This window comes from Littorina saxatilis, linkage group LG6, assembly GCF_037325665.1.
Source record: "Littorina saxatilis isolate snail1 linkage group LG6, US_GU_Lsax_2.0, whole genome shotgun sequence".
Classification (NCBI taxonomy): Eukaryota; Metazoa; Mollusca; class Gastropoda; order Littorinimorpha; family Littorinidae; genus Littorina; species Littorina saxatilis.
The window spans coordinates 7,308,904-7,329,690 of record NC_090250.1 but is presented as its reverse complement, the minus strand read 5'-3'; the positions used below and the strand labels follow the sequence as shown (position 1 = coordinate 7,329,690).

The 20,787-nt window shown below is 43.1% G+C and overlaps 4 protein-coding genes across 4 annotated transcripts in view; 3 read left to right on the top strand and 1 right to left on the bottom strand.

Annotated features, from left to right (window-relative positions):
- LOC138968393 (uncharacterized) overlaps positions 1–4,355 on the bottom strand; it is a 28,441-nt gene extending 24,086 nt beyond the window's left edge. Inside the window, exon 1 of the mRNA XM_070340975.1 lies at positions 3,744–4,355. Within this exon, the coding sequence (XP_070197076.1) occupies positions 3,744–3,876 (133 nt within the window). The 5' untranslated portion in view covers positions 3,877–4,355. The remainder of the gene's footprint in view (positions 1–3,743) is intronic.
- Positions 4,356–7,362: 3,007 nt separating this feature from the next.
- On the top strand, positions 7,363–10,262 carry LOC138968391 (neurofilament heavy polypeptide-like). The gene is made up of 2 exons (XM_070340973.1): positions 7,363–7,735; positions 9,245–10,262. Exons 1-2 carry the CDS (start codon positions 7,617–7,619, stop codon positions 10,044–10,046), a joined length of 921 nt encoding a protein of 306 aa, XP_070197074.1. The 5' UTR covers positions 7,363–7,616; the 3' UTR covers positions 10,047–10,262.
- Positions 10,263–11,086: 824 nt separating this feature from the next.
- Positions 11,087–14,370, top strand: LOC138968392 (dihydrofolate reductase-like). The gene is made up of 2 exons (XM_070340974.1): positions 11,087–11,329; positions 12,235–14,370. The coding sequence occupies exons 1-2, from the start codon at positions 11,186–11,188 to the stop codon at positions 12,655–12,657; spliced, it is 567 nt and encodes a 188-aa protein (XP_070197075.1). The 5' UTR covers positions 11,087–11,185; the 3' UTR covers positions 12,658–14,370.
- Positions 14,371–15,538: 1,168 nt separating this feature from the next.
- LOC138968390 (heat shock protein 68-like) lies at positions 15,539–17,789 on the top strand. The gene has a single exon (XM_070340972.1). It carries the CDS (start codon positions 15,647–15,649, stop codon positions 17,561–17,563), a length of 1,917 nt encoding a protein of 638 aa, XP_070197073.1. The 5' UTR covers positions 15,539–15,646; the 3' UTR covers positions 17,564–17,789.
- The last annotated feature ends 2,998 nt before the right edge of the window (positions 17,790–20,787 follow it).

Genomic DNA, 20,787 nt, shown 5'->3' with positions numbered 1-20,787 from the left:
CCATGCACATTTTTTACGGGAGTACAATGTTCGGAATGAGCTGGGCAAAAACGCGCGCCAAGCCGAGCAACTTGCGAGTTTGTAAAATGCAATGTGATTTGCTTTTAAAATGTAATTCATTAGTATTCAACCAATTCTGCGAACTATCTGTGTTTGCACGATTACCTCTGTGACAGAAGCGATGTCGATCGAAAAACACAGACAAACACACACACACACACACACACTAACCGGATACACTGGCAAATTCTCATATCATCATCATATAGCACTAAATAGCACTATTTTGCATCCTTCGACAAAAGTATTGTCAGACCGCCTAGCCTGCATTGTGCGTTTTGCCTTCGACTATGTAATGTCCCATCAGAATTTGGTTGAGGGGGACAAATGTCCCATTATCTTTTTCTTCCAGGTTAAACCCTGAGGGTCATAGACTCATACCCCCCCCCCATGTCTTTTGCCCACCTGTGGGGGTACACAAGTCAAGTGTGTGTGTCACTGTGTGTGCCTCCGTCTGTTATTCTAATGTATGTGTTGTAGTTTGTACGTGTGTATGTCAATGTCAATCGGCAATGCGATCGTGACGTCACAGCCACTGGTTTTCTAAGCGGCGGCCATCTTGGTAAGCAGGATATTGCGTGCTTCGGCTGCTACTAGTGCTAGTACTGGTTCAGTTAGCGTTTGGGAAGTTCTTCGGCTGTCATCATGGAAACCATGAATGTTCTGTATGAACGCTTAGTGGGACTTATTCACTGGCCAGATAGGCAGTCTCTGCATGACTCAGCATGCCACATGAGTTCATTGAGGCCTTTGCCAAGAAATGTTGCTGTGATCATTGACTGCTTTGAGATTTTTATTGAAAAACCTTCAAATTGTAGGGCTCGCTCAGAGACATGGTCAAATTATAAACACAACCACACCATGAAATATCTCATAGGGCATAACACCACAGGGGGTTATTTCATTTCTGTCGAAGGGGTGGGGAGGGAAGGCAAGTGATAAGATGATAACAGAAAATAGTGGATTTCTGAATCATCTGTTACCAGGAGACAAAGTGCTAGCAGATCGCGGCTTTGATATAGAGCAGATTGTAGGTCTTGCATGTGCAGAAGTGAAAATCCCTGCATTTACTAGGGGAAAGTGTCAGATGCATTCCCAGGACATTGAGCAGACAAGGAAAATTGCACATCTAAGGATCCATGTTGAACGTGTAATTGGCAATGTTGTAATGAAATATACCATTCTGAGTAGTACTATCCCCATCAATCTAATACTGCCTTGTGAAGGCGAGGATGTAACATTCCTCGACAAAATAGTGGTTGTTTGCTGTGCCCTGACCAACATGTGTCCAAGTGTGGTGTGATTGTGTTTGACTCTGAAGATGTGTGTGTATAGCATTCTGGAATCATCCCATTGTATCAGAATTGTGTTTACAACTTTCTTGTTGTGCTCTGACTTGTATGTGCAGTGACATGGTGATTTGTTCTGTTATTTTCAGAGTGTAACAGTCACACCAACAAACACTTAAACAGGCACATATGTATGAACAGCTCAAGTCATGTGTATGGGACAGAAGAAAGATTTATTTTGTGTCACATTATCATTATAACATACACATGCATGTACATTCTATGAGTCTAGTACTAGTAGACAGCTGCACATTCTTTTTCCAATGTTGTACTTTTCTGTGCATGTGCTCACAGTACAAAAATAAAAAATAAAAACAGAACACATTTGTTTATGAAGTCAACCAAATATTTGTAATGTGTGTGTGTGTGTGAATTCAGATTTGGCACACAAATGAAACAACAAGTAAGTGTGCAAGACTTGCACAGTTAGGCAAATACATACTTCAAAATATGCAGTCACTCAGTCTTATAACCTCAAACAGCATGACACTGACAGAAAACCCCCAGACAGCTACACTAAGCTAAAGTGACATGTCAAGGCAAGCCGGACAAAACCAAGCATCATCTTTCCCTGACAAATGATCAAGTCCAACACATGCCGTGTGGTACCACTGAATTTTGCAATTTTCACTGTCACAAGCAACCATGTCATCACTTTCAGGCTTGCGACACAAACACCACACACTGACTTTTCTCCTGGGCTTGCCCTTGGAACAAATAACTCTTTTGGTTCTTTTCGGGGGAGGATTGCTTTTCTGAGGACTGAGTGGCATTCTTTCAGAAGTTCTGGTTAGATGCTGTGTCTGTGAATCTGGAGTGACAATCACAGATGTTGAAGCTGTGTGAATGTTTGTGAAGTGTTTTGCAACCATCTCTGGCAGGACAACTCTTTGAAAAAATGCCTTGGCTTTTTCCTCTGCGCGCTGCAAAAAGGCAGCGTCTGGCTCCACCCTCACAACCAAAAAATCTACTGTGGTCCACACAACAAAGTCACAGTAATCAGCCTTGGTTGCAAGAAGCTGACACTGAACCTGGGCGTAATAGGGATGGCCAGGTTTCAGTACAAATTCCCCATCACTTTGCAACGACAAACAGAAACATGCATCATTGCACGCCTCACGCACAGTCACCTCTCAGTGCTGCTTACCAAGATGGCCGACGCATCACGCGTGCATGGGAACACCTACGTCATCGCGCATTGCCGATTGTCATTCATTCGTTAACGTAAAACTTAATAAGGCCTAAAAAAATATAGGTGTGGTTACGGTAACCCGACTTACCCTATTTTTTTGGGCCGACCCTATAACTTTTTATTACATTTGTAAAAAAAGCCACAAAAAAAACCAAGTAAACGAGTGCAGAAAACGCAATGAAAGCGAAAGCGCCCGAGTCGCACACTTATTTCCCTGTCAATTTGTACACATTAGAAAAAAAAGTTTAAAAAAAAAGTGATTGCCTACCTTCCTACCCTATTTTTGTTGGCTATGTTACCGTAACCACACCTATTTTTGTTTGGCCTAACCATGAGTGGCTTAATTATTGTCATATTAAGCTTTATCTGCTACAGTAGTGCTAATAATGCTAAATGAGTACAACAGGGATGGCCAAATCGTCCGCCCAATCGCCATGCTAGTACTAGTAGAAACCGCCTGGTAAATCGCCCGGCTGGCCAATGAAAATTATAGTCAAATGCAACACTTGTGGTTTTAGTTTTTAAGCCATATAAACACTGCAGATCAACCGTGGTATATACCAGGCCAGTGACATTTTTGCTGGGCTAGTGACTTTCAGGCGAGTAAATATTTAGAAATTCGGCCATCCCTGAACTATGACTTTGTTTGTTTTTTAACATTTGTTCTAGCTTGGTATTACTAATAGTAATAATAGTACAGTAATTGAGTGCTTCTTTTGTCCCAGGACGATCTCATTTTATCTTGAAATTTGTCGAGAACAATTGTGATTTCCACTTCCAGTGGTTATATTCGGTCAATTTTTAAAAGGTTTGACTGTTGAGTGTTCCTGACAAAAATATGCTACTTGGTAAATTATTCCAATCATTTTAACAATTATAACAATTTACAATAACATGGTCAGAAGCAAACTAATTCAGTCATTGTGTGTTGTTTTGTCTGCAAGTTGAATGCATCCATGTGTAAGTCACGTACTAGCTAAGGTACAGTCGCGTAAACAAATGAAAAGAGGTGAGGGTTGATGTGTCACTGTCAATCTCAAAGAAAGAAAGAGAGAGAGAGAGAGATCTATAGTTAGAGAAGGGGGGGGGGGGGAGAGACTCAGACTCAGTGAGAGAGATTTCTGATTTAAAATGAAACAAACCTGTCCCATCGCCACCATCCTCTGATTGTCGTCGGTGTCTGACAGCACTGGAGCTATGAACCCCAACAATGAATGATGACAGGAGAACCACTACAAATGCGACGATACAAACGAAGAGAATTTTCTTCCCCATCTTTTGTCTGGCCTGTGAGTGTGAAGACAAAGCAGAAAGCTGAACACTTTTCGTTCTACGTAGGTTTCGAATTGAAAGCACCAAATCACACTTCCCCTCACAACAATCGTTGAAGGTCTCTGAATTTGCTGTAAATATTGCACAAATCTACGTCTTTGTAACGAATTCTGTGAGAAATTCAACACACCGTGTTCGCTACCACGCTAAAAAGAGCGGAAAATGTGTAATGGCTGCGAATCGGAAGTAAACAAAGAAGTCGTCTGCGGTAGCTCACTGTCTGCTGCCAAACAGTCGATAAATCCCGGTCGCGCGAAATGTTCCTGGATGTAGACTAGACTATTATTAGATTACATCTACTGCTGTCGCTACGTACAACCCTATATGACTCGATTCCAGTGTAATGTTTTTGACAACGGTTTTTCCTGAGTCGACTAGCTGGCACCGGGAATTTAAAATGAGGTCATCGAGTGAAATTAGTAACTCGGTAGTCACGTGAGCGGGGTTTCCCTTCAATGAGGTATCGGGGTGGCCCTTTGTGTGACGGGCCCCGGAACAACATACGTAACACTTTGTGGACCCTGACAGCTGTCCGTGTGGATGAGGTTAGCTGTGTCGTTATTCCACTCGCATATAAAATATACACAGGCTTTCAAGTTTACCAGCGCTGTATACCGGCCACTGTGACGGATCATCGGATGCTTGTCTAAAATTGTCAGTGACTCACTGCAAAAAGGGAAACTCATATCGCCATAGGCACATGACCACCTCATATACGATAAGCAGCGTACAAAACCAGAGGAAGAATTGATTAAATAAGATACATGAAATAATGATAGTAATAATAAAAGAATTTTATAGTCGCTCCTTGCAATAAGAAGCAACAGTTTGAGTTTTTTCATTAGTCTAGGGGGTGGCGGTGTGTGTGTGTGTGTGAGGGGGGGGGGGGCTGCATGCACTAAGGTCAGTAATACTTTGACAAAAATATGTAACTTGACCGCGGCTAAATTTTTCTTAGCCCTGTTGTAGACGGCCGTAAGCTAACTGTTGCGCATCAATTCAGTCAAGCTCATAACTTGCAGCTCCAAGTCCTGAGACTGAAATAAATGCATGTACGAACAAAAACGTTACTGTCAACCATGTGTCAACTTTAGCCGGCGTTGTAAATTCCGAGCTCACAGTCCAGTGACACTTTAAAAAAAAAAAATGTTTGACTGATACAAGTAATTTACATCAAAGCAAAGAAGAATTCTTGTGAAATAAATTGACAGATTGAGCCCCAAAATTAATTATAATTAATTTATTTGATTTAATCAATAGCTGTAATGGCTCTGGTTGGCTCCCTTCGCGTCCAGTAAAATCGACATAGTTCTCTCCCTTTCTGGTTGAGCCGACAATTTTCTTCTAAACCCCGTGTAAATGAAACGCATCCCGCGTGCAGTTCATTCCGTAACTTGAATGGTGACTAAAATGACTCAGTTCAAGTGCTATGCTTACTGACAAGAGCAAAGTCTTAAAAATCAGAGGCTTAGATTGCAGTAGAAAAACGTCCCTGAATTTAGAACGCTAAAGTTCAACATAACTGGCCTCCGAGTCCGGATGAAGTACACAAACTGAATTTTAAGAGAAACAAATATTGACAAGCTTTTTGCAATCACCAGCAAAAAAAAAGTTCAATGACACGACCATCACTGAGTGCAGCTGAAGGGTGTTGCAGTATTTTTTGGTGCGTAAATGTCCAGGAAAACCGTGCTGTCAGTGAAGCAGAACCTCTCTCTCTCCGTCTCTTGGCCGGCCCCATTTGGTCACGTGGGATATGGCCTTCGCGCAAATAGTATACCTTAACAACATGAAAACGTTATTGATTCAATAGTGTACATGTTATTTTTCACAACTGAAGTGCGTCAGTCTGCGTCACTAGCGACAAGTCAATGAAGGAAAAATTGAACTTGTAGGGGTTCTTAAACGTCATACAAGGGCGAATCCAGGATCTTAAGGAAGGGAGGGGGGGGGGGGGGCTTACCCAAACTCTTTTGCATAAACTTGATGGCGCGAAGCGCCTGAATTGAGGGCGCAAAGCGCCCGACCATGCTAGGGGGGGGGGGGGGGGGGGGTCCGGGGGCATGCCCCCCAGAATTTTTTTTTTCAAGGAAGCTTCTTCTTCTTCTTCTTCTGCGTTCGATGCCTCTCAAGGAAGCAAAATGCTGCAATCTAGGGCCACATGAGCTCAGAAACTGTCATTTAATCATCTCTCTCTCTCTCTCTCTCTCTCTCTCTCTCTCTCTCTCTCTCTCTCTCTCTCTCTCTTCTTTTTTTTCCCTGAAGGGGGGGGGGGGGCCGGGCCCCCTTCGCCCCTCCCCCATAAATCCGCCACTGTCATATATACGTTACCGGTTATTCCTCATGAAATAGTAGCCTGTTTTCGCCCAAGGAAGCATAGTACGAGAAAAATAAAAGCAGCGCCGCTGTGTGACTTTTTCCTTGCACTGTACATGTATCAGAATATTATTCTTCCAGATAATATTCCAACACGATTTTTGTTTAAATGTCTTTGATGACGTTATATCCGTGTATTAAGATAAGTCGAGGCCGCTGTGTCAGTGATGACTCCAGTTTTCAATCAAATTACTTCAATTTTTTGTCAACCAATATTTTATCCGGTCCGGACCGTATGAAATAGCATTTCAGCTTGGAAGTTTAAAAATTACATCATTAATTAATTTGTTCATTAAATTTCGGAATAATATTCAAATTTCAATTACAGATTCAAACATGGTTGCATTGAATTTTGGATCATTTCTATTTTCATGAATCCAAAATGTATAGATATGCTATGTTTACTCTGAAAATGTGCTTAGCATTAGAGAACATCCGTTAATCGGGTTATGCAAAATTAAGTCTCAGACATAAGTTATGTTTGCATGCTTCGCCGCCCGGACACCAGCTCAGTCTCGGTTTAATGGGTTCAAGCTAGCCAGGCCTTAGTCAGTAGTCATCCGGGATTTTCAGTTTCAATCTTGACTCGACTAAATATTTTGATATTGCATGTCGCGACTTCTTTGTTTGTTTCAGTGTGTATGTTTGTTTGTTTGTATTATTCTGAATTTCATGCCAGACAATCTGTCCGTATTTGTTTGTCAGTCTGCCTGTCTCTGTGTGCCGTACTCTGATAGCTGATTTGACGATTAATTTGGAACACTCAGTTAGGCCTTGCAGTGTTAATACTTTGCACATGATTTTGACGCGTTTCTTTTTGGAGAAAATAAATTTCTACGATTCGACAAGCCTCAGCAAAACCCAGCGGCACGGGCGACACGTGGAATTCGTATTCGCCGCTTCAACTCAGTACTTGTAGGGATGGAGCTAAGCGAGTGTTACGTGTATTCAAAGTCGAACGTCGCGCTGTTCTTGGCCTGTTGGGATGGGCAGTTTAAAAAAAAAATAACTTGAACTCAAGCTCACAATTCGTGCATATAAATACCGCTGTGCCTGATGGGACAGACACACACGTTGTCGCCAGTTACTGTCAGACCAGCCATCTTGAGAAGACGCCCCGGCCCGCATCGCACGTCTCTCCTTCAGCCTTCCAGACTATTTCAGATCATTCCAACTTGTCGTTTTCGTCGTCGACCGGTCTGCTTCCTCAGTCTCTCGTCGACGCTACAGATACAGCTAGAGGGAAGTCTGCCTCCAATCTTCAGTTTCCCAAACAGCCGTTGACTGCACACTGACGAGTTGCCAAGATGCCGCAGTCTGCGTCCCCGACCAAACTGAACAAATCCGCTGACACAGACAAGCCCGCCGGACAGGAGGAAAAGATTGCCGACGGTTCTGCAGCAACGCAAGCCAACGGGAAAGAAAGGTAAGTCAATTCAAATCCCGGCTTTTAATTGATATCTGGTCAAATTCAAGAATAGTGTCGGAAAGCCAACCGGCCGGCGTCCACGTGTTCATCTCCCCCGACTTTGGCCGGCCATTTTGTTAAAGTTTCATGCTGATAGCTCGTTTGTTTTCTTGCGAAAAGTAAGCGGTAATCTTACTTTAGCGTGTTAAATTCATAGCTCAGAATCCAGTGACATTCTTTACTTCTTTTTGATGCAAGTCCATGTAAGCAAGCCAAACGGAACATTTTGTCGTGAAATCAGTGTCAATTGACGGATTAAGCTCCAAACTTAAGCATTAATTTGGTGGTTCAATCGACGAAAATGCACCTATAATGGCGTACGTTGTCAACCATGGGACATCATTTACACGAAAGAGTTGTCTCACTTGTCCGGTCATACGGATAATTCCTTCTTTGCGGACCCATGTTAACGAAACGCATTCGGCGCATTCAGTTCATCGGAGTTCATTCCGTAACTTCAAAGGGATCTAAAATTACTTATGATTACAAGTGCAGGTTCTACCAATTTGGAGACTGACTTAAATGCCTCTGAATTATGAGCTATGAATTTAACACGCTAAAGTTCAAGATTACCAAGTAAGCAGTGTTGGTTCCGTCTTAGCCGGGGTAAAAACTGCAAAATCTGAATGTGTGCAAGTACCCCATTAATTGGCTACCTTCAAACAAGCAGGAAAAAAATGGAAGATAAAAACCTGGTCTGTCATTCATTAGGAAGCTTCCTCCAAAAGAATACCATGTAAAACTGCCCGGGCGCAAAGCATTCAAAAAATATATCAAACGTGCTTTACGTGCGGGTTGATAAATTCTATTTATCTGTTTTTGATTGCACACGGAGTTGTACCATGCTATTTTGAAGTATAGTTGGCGTTTCAAGTTAACAATGATTTACAATGGCCTCTTCACTGGTCCTTATTAGGCGCCCTCCCGCATATGGACCAGTTGTAAATGTTTCTGTTTCATTTTTCTTGATCTATCAAAGCTCGTTCCAATTTAGGCCTATCGGTTAACTGAACTACCCAAGTACAAAGTAAAGCATCTTCACACGAGAGTTCAGGCTATATGTATTGAAATATCAGCATAAAACAAGGTGGCCCCTACATGAACGCCTGCTAAATGTGTAGCTGAGATCTTCATTAATCTTAATATACATGCATGTATTTAGTTTTGCAGCTCCTTAGTCACACACTGTCACACACACACTATGTCACACACACACACACACTATGTCAGTCACACACACTGTCACTGTCACTCTTGACACACACACACACACACACACACACACTGTCACTCTTGACACACTCACTCACACTCCGACAGTCACACTGACACTGTCACGCATGCACACACCTCTCCCCTTACTTCCCCCCCCCCCCCCCTTCCCCCATCCTCCTGCCACTGTCCTCTACTATACTTTGAACGTATCACTTTTACATCACTCTAACGTCACTCAATCACGTGTTGCAGTGACCCTGCCGCTGGAGGGATGGGGGAGAAGATCACCCAGGGAGCCGCCGATCTCATCAAGTTCGGAGCCTCTTCCGTCAAGGCAACCTACGCCTCGGCCGCCGCCACAATTCGCGACGTCGTGCACGGAAAAGAGGTTGAGAAAGCGTCTGAAGATGGAAAGCAGGAGCCCAAAAAGAGCCCCGAGAAGAACAAAGACGCCGTCGAAGAGGGGGGAAAAGCGCCTGAAGATGGAAAGCAGGAGCCCAAAAAGAGCCCCGAGAACAAAGACACCGTTGAAGAGGGGGAGAAAGCACCTGAAGATGAAACGCAAAAGTCCGAGAAGAGCCCCCAGAAGGACGAGGACGTCGTCGATGGAGGCATACTGAGTCAATCGGCTGCCGATGGAGCGGCTTCAGCGTCTGCTGAGCAGCCGAAACCGGAGGAAGGGAAGGGCCAAACCGACAAGGAGTCTGCAGGAGAAAAGACCAAAGAGAAAGAAGACAAGCCTGAGGAGAAACCCGAGGATAAAGAGGAGCCTTCTGAAGAGAAGCCTTCTGAAGAGTCTAAGGAGAAAGCCATACTATCGGAGCAGCCCAAACAGAACGAAGACGAGTCTAAGGATAAAGAAGCGAAGCCTTCCGAAGTTAAGCCGGAGGAAGAAGACAAGCCTTCTGAAGAGAAGCCTTTGGATGAGAAGCCTGAGGACAAGGGAGAGAACTCCAAAGACAAGCCGTCACAAGCGATTTCTGAACAGGCCCCCTCTGCAGAGAAACAAGAGTCTTCAGAAGATAAACCGTCAGATGAGAAGCCAAAAGAATAGTCATCGTATCTCGGATGACTTGTTCGTCTTCCCCTAGACCTCATCGCTTTCTTCAGCTTCTGACTGTGCTCCGTCCATCTTTGACGTCATCCTTAACCATTTCAGCCTTTTCTGGTGAAGTCAAATTACTTAGTAAACTACTTATACTTGATTACTGGGTGTATGCATGATGAAACCATTCGGAAATGACTTATTGCATAAATCGGAAAAAAATCACTGAGTTGCAATTGGTCGTGCTTTGTGTGTGTGACTGAGTGTACGTACTGATACGGTATGCTAAGAACATACCGCAAAGCTGAACACATTCCAACAATTCCGGGATTGCAACCTAACATTAACACAACTTTCTCTCTCTCTCTCTCTCTCTCTCTCTCTCTCACGTCCCCCCGCTCTCTCACGCACACGCTGGCATTTAGACACGTAAATCGGTACACGCCCGCGTACACACATGTACATTCACACAATCACATACTGACTTACACACGTCACTGACACACACACTACACAAGTTTATAAACGCACATACACACACACACACTGTGATACACTCGCCGCCGCCACACATGTCAAACCCGTGACACACACACACACTTGCACAGTAAAGAGAAACAGATAAACAGCATAAGCAAGGGCAATACACTGACCGTACTACGTTTGATCGTATTGTTACATGTATTTACAAACAAAACAAGACGTCTTCGCTGGATCAGCCGGCTTTCAACCAACAGAGATGTAAATACAAAGTATTTTTGACAGACTGGAACCATCTACAGGACGATCAAGTTCTGGCAGGATCTGTGGAGGTCTTTAAATCTCACCTCCACCCAGTCTAGGACTTATAAATTTAGGCTACATGCGCTCCTCCCTTCCGTTGATCAAATGCCAGTAGTTTTTCAACGTATCAGACAGATACAGAAAAAAAGCACCACGTACCGGTCGATCGAGTTAAAAAAAATTACCTCTACTCCAATAAATTTTAACTGAAGGAGTGGGATACTTCAATCGACGGCACTTTCGATACAGGGCTCCTATGCCTGTGGCTGAACTTGGGGTCAAGGTCCCCGAAACAGGACAGATAACTCTCCCACCACGCGCCAAGATTTGGAAGTGTGTAATTTGGCGCAGATCAGGCACTAAACATGGATCAACAAAAAATAAACTTGGTAGTTGCAGCATGTAACAAAGGAGGCATTGGAATCGAAGGCCGTATTCCCTGGCGATTGAAGCAGGACCTCGCTTTCTTCAAGAAAATAACTACAACGACGAAAGATCTCCAAAAACAGGTGCAAGTTGTACTGTCTGTAGCTGTCTTGCCTACTTCAGTGTATAATTTTGCTAAGCATGCCCCCCTTCCCTGCATTAATGTTACATCACCCCTTCTCCATCTGTCCCTTCATTAATTCCTCTCAGACAAAACAAACGTAAATGAATAGAAGTGGTTTTCTATGCGAAAATTAATCGGAGCCAAAATTAATTCGATGTATGTCTCTGGTTAGTCAAAGTGTGACCGAGTGTAAGTTTGCTTGACCCTTGAGTTTAATTAAGCCTAAAGTATGCGGTCAAGGTCGCCGAGTGTGCTTATATTTAACGTAAAAGTCCATTTAAAATTAAACAGAAAGGAATTTGTACCCATCATCTGCCTTCCTCTATTTTACAGACCTGTAGGTGTAATCAAACTGGCATTTTTGCTAACACTAGTACAGGGATTGGCTTGGGTTTTGTTCACTAGAGGTCCATTGACTGACTCAGCCATGAATCAATCAGTCATTTTGCAAACCAATCAGTCAAGAAAAAAAAAGTTCCTTCCATCACGGGATTGCCGCAATTGTGCATTACGGCAGTGAGGAGAAACTTCTGAAAGTTGTTCACAATGTACAAATGAGCGGAAAATTCAATTCATTTCTTTTCTTGTTTATTTTCCAATGGTCTTACATGAAGGGGAATAAAAGATCTGAGGGCACAATAACCATATTTATTTCAATTAAGTAAGGACTTGAAGGGGGTAAACAAAGAAAGAACAAGACAGCAGACAAAAACAAGACGAGCTGACTGACTGCCGCATGTCTATCGGTCAGTTGACGGATTGAGACATGTGTGTCGGTCTTTTCCAAATTTAACATGGCAAAAGACCGATGACAGACGCCCAAGCCAATCCCTGCTAGTAACAGACCTAATTGACTGTTTTCAGAATGCAGTGGTGATGGGACGAAAGACGTGGTTCTCCATTCCTGAGAAGTTCCGACCACTGCCGAATCGTGTGAACATCGTGCTGAGTCGAGATCTGCCACGGGCACCCGAAGGAGCTTACCTTGCTCGCAGCTTGTCAGAGGCAGTTACCATGCTCTCCACAAATCCACTTGGCGCAAAGGTTGAGTCGGTGTTTGTTATTGGCGGAAGCTCTGTCTATGAGGAAGCTATGACCTCTGGGAGCTTTCCGTGCACACTTTATCTGACCAGAGTTTTGGGCGATTTTGAGTGTGACACTTTCATACCATCACCGGATGACTGCAAGTTTCACAAAGTGCCAAATGGAGACAACATTCCCATTGAAAATCAAACTTTGTCAGAAAATGGCATTGACTTCAGGTTTGAAGTGTATGAAAAAGAATAGCAAATGCATGAATTTGGGGAGGTGTCCTTTTAATTTACTTTTTTCAAAACCTTTACAAAAAAAAATGTAATCACCACCAGAGAGAGTGGTATTTCCCAGAAAGCACCTTCTGGTGAAATTGTGTATGGTTGACATCTGTTAAAAAAATTAACACATAAGCTACTGTTAAATGTAAGTGAAATAATTAAACTATTTCTCTAAACACCAGACCAATCATCATGTCATGATCACTGTATGTTAAGACACAGTGAAAATTACTTTTTTTATTTTTTTTTATTGCAAAGCATGCGCTGATGCCTAGTTCCTAGCATGTGTGTGAATAAACTGAATTTTGTGTAGGTTACCTCCCTTGCACTGTGACTTGGTAGGTCCATGCCATTATTTTTGTTGTAGGCATCATTGAGTTTTCACAGACCTGCCAATACAATCACAAAAATAAGAATACTCATTAGAATTTAATTGTTCTTGTTATTTACAGGCATGGGAATTGTCCGCGAAATCGCGGATTTCCGCAAAAAATAAATTACGTTTCAGCGAAAATAAAGAATTGTCCGCGGCAAAAAAAGGTAAATTAAATTATATGTATACTATTGTCTTTCTATCCATTATTTGCTTACACGAGAAGTGTCAAATTATTGGTCTAAAATGCTAAAATTCGTTTTCCTTCCCGGGGGCTTCACCCCCCAACGGGACTCTGCCCCTGTACCCCGCTGGGGCTAAGGCGGCCCCTGGACCTCAGCCTATTTTCAGAGTTTTTTTCTATTTTGGAATTCCCATGCCTGTATTTACTGTCATCATTAGGAAGCACTATTTTGGGAAATGGCAGCTCACTTCACACTTCAGTAATCAAGTACTGGGTCAGCTAAATTTGAATTGATGAAAATAAAATAAGGCTGAAAGTTTTGTTTGTATACAAGAAAACTGGTTTGGTGCATCAATCATTGAGAATTTAATGCATACTTTAGTGGATGAAAATAAACAGTTTCTTCTGTCTGTTTGTCTTGTCTTTGCCAGTATGTTTTGTCTGTGTATGTGCACTTGCTTTTCATTTTTTATCTCCTTGGATTATTTATACTAACATCATTTTATACCATGTATGCATGTCATGTGAATGAAAGTCATTCCGCTTGCAGTGGGATCCTGTTATTTTTGATTGTTTCTTTCTTATTTGTTATATTTCTCACTACATGTTAAATTTATTTTTATTTTATAAAGTTGAGTAAATTCGTGTTTGCCACAAGAGTAGATGTCCTAAAGGACCAAACAAGAAGAAAAAGAAGCTGAGTGAAGAATTTCAATCAATGAATCTCAAATAATTGGATGTATGCGATTGCGACTTATTATGTCTCAGTGTGTGTGCGTGTGTTCCACTGTCACACGGTTATGCATGGGCATTCAGCATCACGCAGGTTTTGGTTGTTCATGTGTGGGTTTTCTTCTTTCATTTTGTGTTTTGTGCTGCAGATAAAGTAACACACAGCCATTAGTGCATGAAGCAAAGTTGTGTCTTATACATCAAACATGTAAAGTGAAACCCCCCTTTTAAGACCTTCAAAAATCCGAGAAAACAGGGTCTTCAACAGGAGCAAGTCTTAAATTGTGGAGTCTTACAAGAGGGGTTCCACTGTACTCTGTTCACAAAGGAAAGTGTCATTTTTCTGAAGTTTGTTGCATATACATGTCATTAATTGAATAAATGAAAATCAAAAAAGATACTTCCATGGGTTCTTTCTTAAGCACTCCTTTTGGTAAGTTGTGTGTTTGTGTGTGTGTGTGTGTACTGCATGGATTTAGAAGTGTGTGTGAGAGTGTGTGTTTGCTGTATGGATTTAGTTGTAGAACAAAACAATCCATGGAAAACAAGTTTTCTGCTTGTGTTGAATTTATCTTTAGAATGATTCATCTGATACTTAGTGTTCATCATTTACAAAACTTCAAAGACTGAAAATGTTGGGTTAATTACTGTCCAAATACCATCTAGGCTACCAGAGTGCAACACAACATTATATCAGAAACTAGTGATATTATTTGTATGTATAAAATAAAATCAAACTAGCACACTCATGTAATTAACTTTCAACAAGAAAATTAAATACTGAAAACAGCGGTCTGTGTAATTAATGTTCCCTCTCTGTTTCAGTGTTTGCACAACTTATATTTTCAAGACAGATTGCATGAGAGAATTTCTTTTTAACTCGCCAATCCAAAAACATAAAAGAGCTCAGAATAAACTAAAACAAGCAATTTGGTATATCATAGGAATTAACGTTTAGTTGTGACAAAACAATGCGATACTATAATGTTTTGTCACATAACATACCTTGCTTGTTTTGTTTTATTTTTAACACTGTCACACACACACACTGCACCTATCTTTACCTTTCGTTGCTTTATATGCTTGGTGTTGGTAAACGACGTGTACACATTTCACAAAAACTGCGTCTTCCTTGCAAGCAACAATTCCCTCAAAGCAAACACACACACACACACACACACACACACACACACACACACACACACACACAATATTTCCAACAGAATGACAAAGCTTACAGCAGCACTGTTCGTTGTTTAGATTCGTAACGATCATTCAACACAAATGACGATCTTCCACACAGTGCCCGATACTTCCGAAAAGTTCTTGAATATTCTACAGTTGTCTCCCTTCTGATGTTTACTAGCTATTTTTGGACCATGACCACATTAGCTATGCATACTTTCATCAACCAGCCAATCAGCGTTCAAGCGTTAAGGGGTATTCCCGTAAGTTATGCGCGTTATTTTTACTTCGCCTAGAACTGTCGTCTGCTTTCTACAGAGTGCTACACAAATCTCGATGGTTCGATGGTTTGGGTATATATTGTGGCACACCACAAAAGCTGAGTATAACAACGACAAACTGCGATCAAGAACGATTCTGAACGAAGCAAATACTGCTATTCGTGCAACGTATTGCTGATTTACTTCAAGTTTTCTCATAGGAGAAAAAATGATGGGAAAAGCACCAGCGATTGGTATCGACTTGGGAACCACCTACTCCTGTGTCGGCGTGTTCCGTCAGGGCCAGGTGGAGATCATCGCCAATGATCAAGGGCAGAGAACCACCCCCAGCTACGTGGCCTTCACCGACTCAGAACGCCTGGTGGGCGATGCGGCCAAGAACCAGGCGGCCATGAACCCCGAGAACACGGTGTTCGACGCCAAGCGACTGATCGGTCGACGCTTCACGGACGACAGTGTTCAGAAGGACATGAAGCACTGGCCCTTCAAGGTGGTCAACTGCCGCGACGGCAAAAAGCCCAAAGTGGAGGTCCAGTTCAAAGGCGAGAAGAAGACGCTGGCCCCGGAAGAGGTCAGTTCAATGGTGCTGGTCAAGATGAAGGAGACGGCAGAGGCCTACCTAGGCCAGAAAGTCAAAGACGCCGTCATCACCGTGCCGGCCTACTTCAACGACTCGCAGAGACAGGCCACCAAAGACGCGGGCGCAATCGCCGGGCTGAACGTACTGAGGATCATCAACGAACCCACAGCGGCCGCCCTGGCCTACGGACTGGACAAGAACGTGGCCGGCGAGAAGAACATCCTCATCTTCGACCTGGGCGGTGGTACCTTCGATGTTTCGATCCTGACCATATCTGAGGGGTCGCTTTTCGAGGTGAAGTCAACGGCAGGAGACACGCACCTTGGTGGTGAGGACTTTGACGGTCGCCTCGTGGATCATTTCTGCCAGGAGTTCAAACGCAAGTACAAGAAAGACATTAGCAATAACCCGCGAGCTATGCGACGACTGCGCACAGCATGTGAACGAGCCAAGCGCACCCTGTCCAGCAGCGCCGAAGCCAGCGTGGAGATTGACTCTCTGTACGAAGGCGTCGACTTCTACACACGCATCACCAGGGCGCGCTTCGAGGAACTGTGCTCAGACCTGTTCCGTCACACCCTGGAGCCCGTGGAGAAGGCCCTGAGGGACGCCAAGATGGACAAGCGACAGATCCACGAGGTGGTGCTGGTGGGAGGCTCCACACGCATTCCCCGCATTCAGAAGATGCTGCAAGAGTTCATGGGCGGCAAGGAGCTAAACAAGTCCATCCACCCTGACGAGGCCGTGGCCTACGGAGCTGCCGTGCAGGCCGCCGTGCTGAGCGGGGACACCAGTGAGGCCATCAAGGACGTCTTGCTGGTGGACGTGGCGCCGCTGTCGCTGGGCATCGAGACAGCTGGCGGCGTCATGACCAAACTGGTGGAGCGCAACACCACCATCCCCACCAAGACGTCGCAGACCTTCACCACCTACGCCGACAACCAGCCGGCCGTCACCATCCAGGTGTACGAGGGAGAGCGCGCCATGACCAAAGACAACAATCTACTGGGCCGCTTCGAGCTGACGGGAATCCTTCCGGCTCCGCGCGGCGTGCCGCAGATCGAGGTCACCTTCGACATCGACGCTAACGGCATCATGAAGGTGATGGCCCAGGACAAGAGCACTGGCAAGTCCAACAACATCACCATCAAGAACGACAAGGGGAGACTGAGCAAGGAAGACATCGACCGCATGGTCAACGAGGCGGAGAAATACCGCGAGGCGGACGACAAGCAGCGACAGCGTGTGGAGTCGCGCAACAAGCTGGAGGCATATGTCTTCTCAGTGCGACAAGCCGTCAGCGACGCCGGCGACAAGCTGAGCAGTGAAGACAAAGACTCAGTGAACAAACTTTGTGAGGAGACGATCAGCTGGCTCGACAGCAACTCCTTGGCAGACAAAGAAGAGTTCGAGGACAAGCTGCAGGAGGTGCAGAAACAGTGCTCTCCCCTCATGGCCAAACTACACGGACAGGGTCAAGGACAGAGCACAGGGTCACAACCCGGTCAGCGGGGAGATGGTCCCACTGTGGAAGAGATGGACTAAGTGAGAGTGTTCATGAACGAATGTGGTTGCGTGCTGTACAGTATTAAGAAAAGACGAAGGACCTACTGCGAGTGATCGAGAACTGTGTGTATGTTGACTTGGACAGTAATACTGCAAAAAAAAAAGTGGATTGAAAAAGAAGAAAAACGATTATGTATTGACAGTATTGATTAATTTTGAAACAAGCTGTATATATGTATGTTGAATAAACCAATTGAAAAGTAAACTGCGGAGTTGTGTCTTTAGTTGTCTGGCTGTCTCAGTGTATGTGATATATATATATTATACTTTCCCGTCTGTCTATCCCTCAGAGGTGTGTGTGTGTGTGTGTGGCTGTGTGTGTGTGTGTGTGTGTGTGCATGTGTGTGTGTGTGTGTGTGTGTGTGAAATATGTGTGTGAGCATGCCGCGTGTGCCTCCATTGACATTCACACATAACATGATTATATCACACAGTCATGGTAATGTTGTCTTACCATCAGTGACAAAGAGGCATGAATGTTAGCTAATTTTAGCCGTGGTCCAGATTTAAGATACTGCGAGAATCTGAGAACAGTTGATCGTCAAATGATTCAGTCTTGATTTTGAAAACCTTGCTCAACTCAGATCTACAAAAATAGTTTTAAAAAACAAAATATGTTACGATACTTTCAAAAAGTATCAATAATAATACGAAACTGTTTTTTTCCCTTTTAGTCCCCGAGCAAACAGACAGAACGATAGACAGAATGAGCGAAATGTCTTCCCACTGCGACAAAAAAACATATAGTCGAGTTCCTTGATAATACTTACCTGTTGTGTTTGTGTGTGTGACAGAGATGACAACTTGATGGAGTACACAGATGACAGCGCGCAGTGGGCCTAGCGGGGAAAAAACCACAAACACGTGAAACCGTCTACACACACACACTCACACACACACACACACGCAAACACACTGACACACACACAGCCACACACACACACGCAAGCACACTGACACACACACAGCCACACACACACACACAGACACACACACACAACGGCACACACAGCACGTGCGCATGCACACACAAAATCATATATCTTGGACATCAAAAGAAGTTCCTTGGAGAACATTGACACAATTCAACATGGAACAGATGTTCGTAGGCCACGAAAAAAATATTTGACACATTTCGTTTTGTATTGCTCGTAAATACCAATGAAACTCTAAAGTGTGGTTAGTCTAGCTTGTGCTGTGATTTCAGTTACCACGTCGTTTACGATGCCTCCGGCCAGGAAAACAATCATCAGCTGCATGCAGCAATGCCAACCCGACTGACCAGCCCACCGCTACTGCTGTCCACCACTGATAGACGGAAATCAGCATCATCGTTATCATCTTACACCGTGGTCGTCGTTGTCGTCATCATCATCGTCATCATCATCACCATCATTACCATCATCATCGTCGTCGTCGTCGTCGTCATCATCATCATCATCATCATCATCATCATCGTTGTTGTCGTCGTCGTCGTCGTCGTCGTCGTCATCACGCTATCAACATTCCCATAATCAAGAACATGGTCAACCGTTGTGTCAATGCCAAACCCAAATTGTCATCGTTGTTGTTGCTGTCGTCTTAATTTCCTTCTCTTTCTGCTCCTCCCCCTCATTGCCTTCCTCTTCACCATGACGTTATTAACGATGCATCAATGACAATGCACAAACGTAATCGTGGTATATATACATATATATCATCCAATTTCAGTAAAACTTCGGTCACAAATTAAATCATACATTCAATGTTAAGGAACAATAAACATAGTGTGCAGAAATTGGTTTTTTGATGTATGGCACACAGCTCCACAGTGTGGTTGTTTTTTTGCAACATGTCAACACTGTATTTATAATACTTAAAAAAAACATCACAGGAAAACGCAAACTTTTTTACGCGTCAAAATGAGAATGTCAAAATTGACAAATCAACTGTGTATAATTGAATGGTTGAAAACGACGTTAAACACCAAATAAAGAAAGAAAGAAACTGTGTAGAAATACGATATTGGCACTAATTACGACAACATTCAAAATGTTTGACAATATTGAGGCATTTCTGTATTAAAATAACACATTATGGAATGGAAAATAGAGTTTTTTTCAAAATCCCAGGTGGTACTGCCACCTTAAAATTGATTAAAACATTTTTTTTTTAACATTTTTTTAAAACTTTTTTATTTTTATTTTTTTTGTTTACTTTTTTTTGTTGAAAGAAACTTCTTGAGGTGTGACTCTAAACACATGTCCCCCCTCCAAAACAAGGTTTTTGTAAAAAAAAATTATTTTAAAATGAATAAAAATTGATTTTGGCAACTGTCTCTTAGTGACTGACACTGGGCGATTATCCCCCCCTTATGTTGCAATTTTCCAGAGAATGTGCAATACTAAATGTGAGAACATTTTCGTTTCTGACTACACATACCATGTCATGAGACAATTTGATGTCAAATCATTGTACCCTTTTCGAGACAACGGAACTCATTTTCTAGGCTTCTTATGTGGTCTATAACATTTGACATATTGCGTGAGAATATATACAAAGTAAGATCCAAACAAAATGATCAAATGTGATTTTCACTGTTTGACGGACCTAGCCAAAATTACAGTAGCCATTAGAACTACTCTCCTCCTACATCGATACAAGGTCACAAGTGCCTGACCCAATCAGAAGAGGCTTTAAGATGGCCTTATTTGGGGAGCTTTTGAGCTCTGATTTTGATTTTACAGCTTATTTGAGGTCCTGGATGCAGTGAAACTGCTTAGCAAAAAGTCTGATTTTCAAAGAGGGTATCGTCAAAAATCACAATTTGTTATTGCACCAGTTTGCAAATAAGCCAAAAGTTAATGATTTTTAGGCCATGCTATTCCTCGAGCCGCCCCTTTACACCTCTATCTGTGTATTGCTCACGAGTGAGTGTAACAACTTTTATGATATCTGTTTGTTACTGCTCAGAGTCTTGAGGTAACACATGCACTAGTCTTGTCTTCTACTTTACTTGATTATTGTAAGTAAAGGTAGCATGGCCATCACATGACACGAATCAAGTCGAGTAGCATGGCGGCACACATGTGCTGCGCGGAATTCCATGAAACGTGTTTGCGAAGGTAATGTTGACGTTTTTGCGGTGCATAAATGGTAATTCCAACGGCAAGATAAGCTCTCATTTTGCTGGATAATATATTTTTGCAGTGTGTGTGCGTGTG

Coding starts and splice junctions, on each gene's coding strand:
- LOC138968391 (XM_070340973.1), top strand. CDS start 7,617: ATGCCGCAGTCTGCGTCCCCGACCAAACTGAACAAATCCGCTGACACA. Junction 7,736..9,244: donor CAAGCCAACGGGAAAGAAAG/GTAAGTCAATTC, acceptor CACGTGTTGCAG/TGACCCTGCCGCTGGAGGGA.
- LOC138968390 (XM_070340972.1), top strand. CDS start 15,647: ATGATGGGAAAAGCACCAGCGATTGGTATCGACTTGGGAACCACCTAC.
- LOC138968392 (XM_070340974.1), top strand. CDS start 11,186: ATGGATCAACAAAAAATAAACTTGGTAGTTGCAGCATGTAACAAAGGA. Junction 11,330..12,234: donor CGAAAGATCTCCAAAAACAG/GTGCAAGTTGTA, acceptor GACTGTTTTCAG/AATGCAGTGGTGATGGGACG.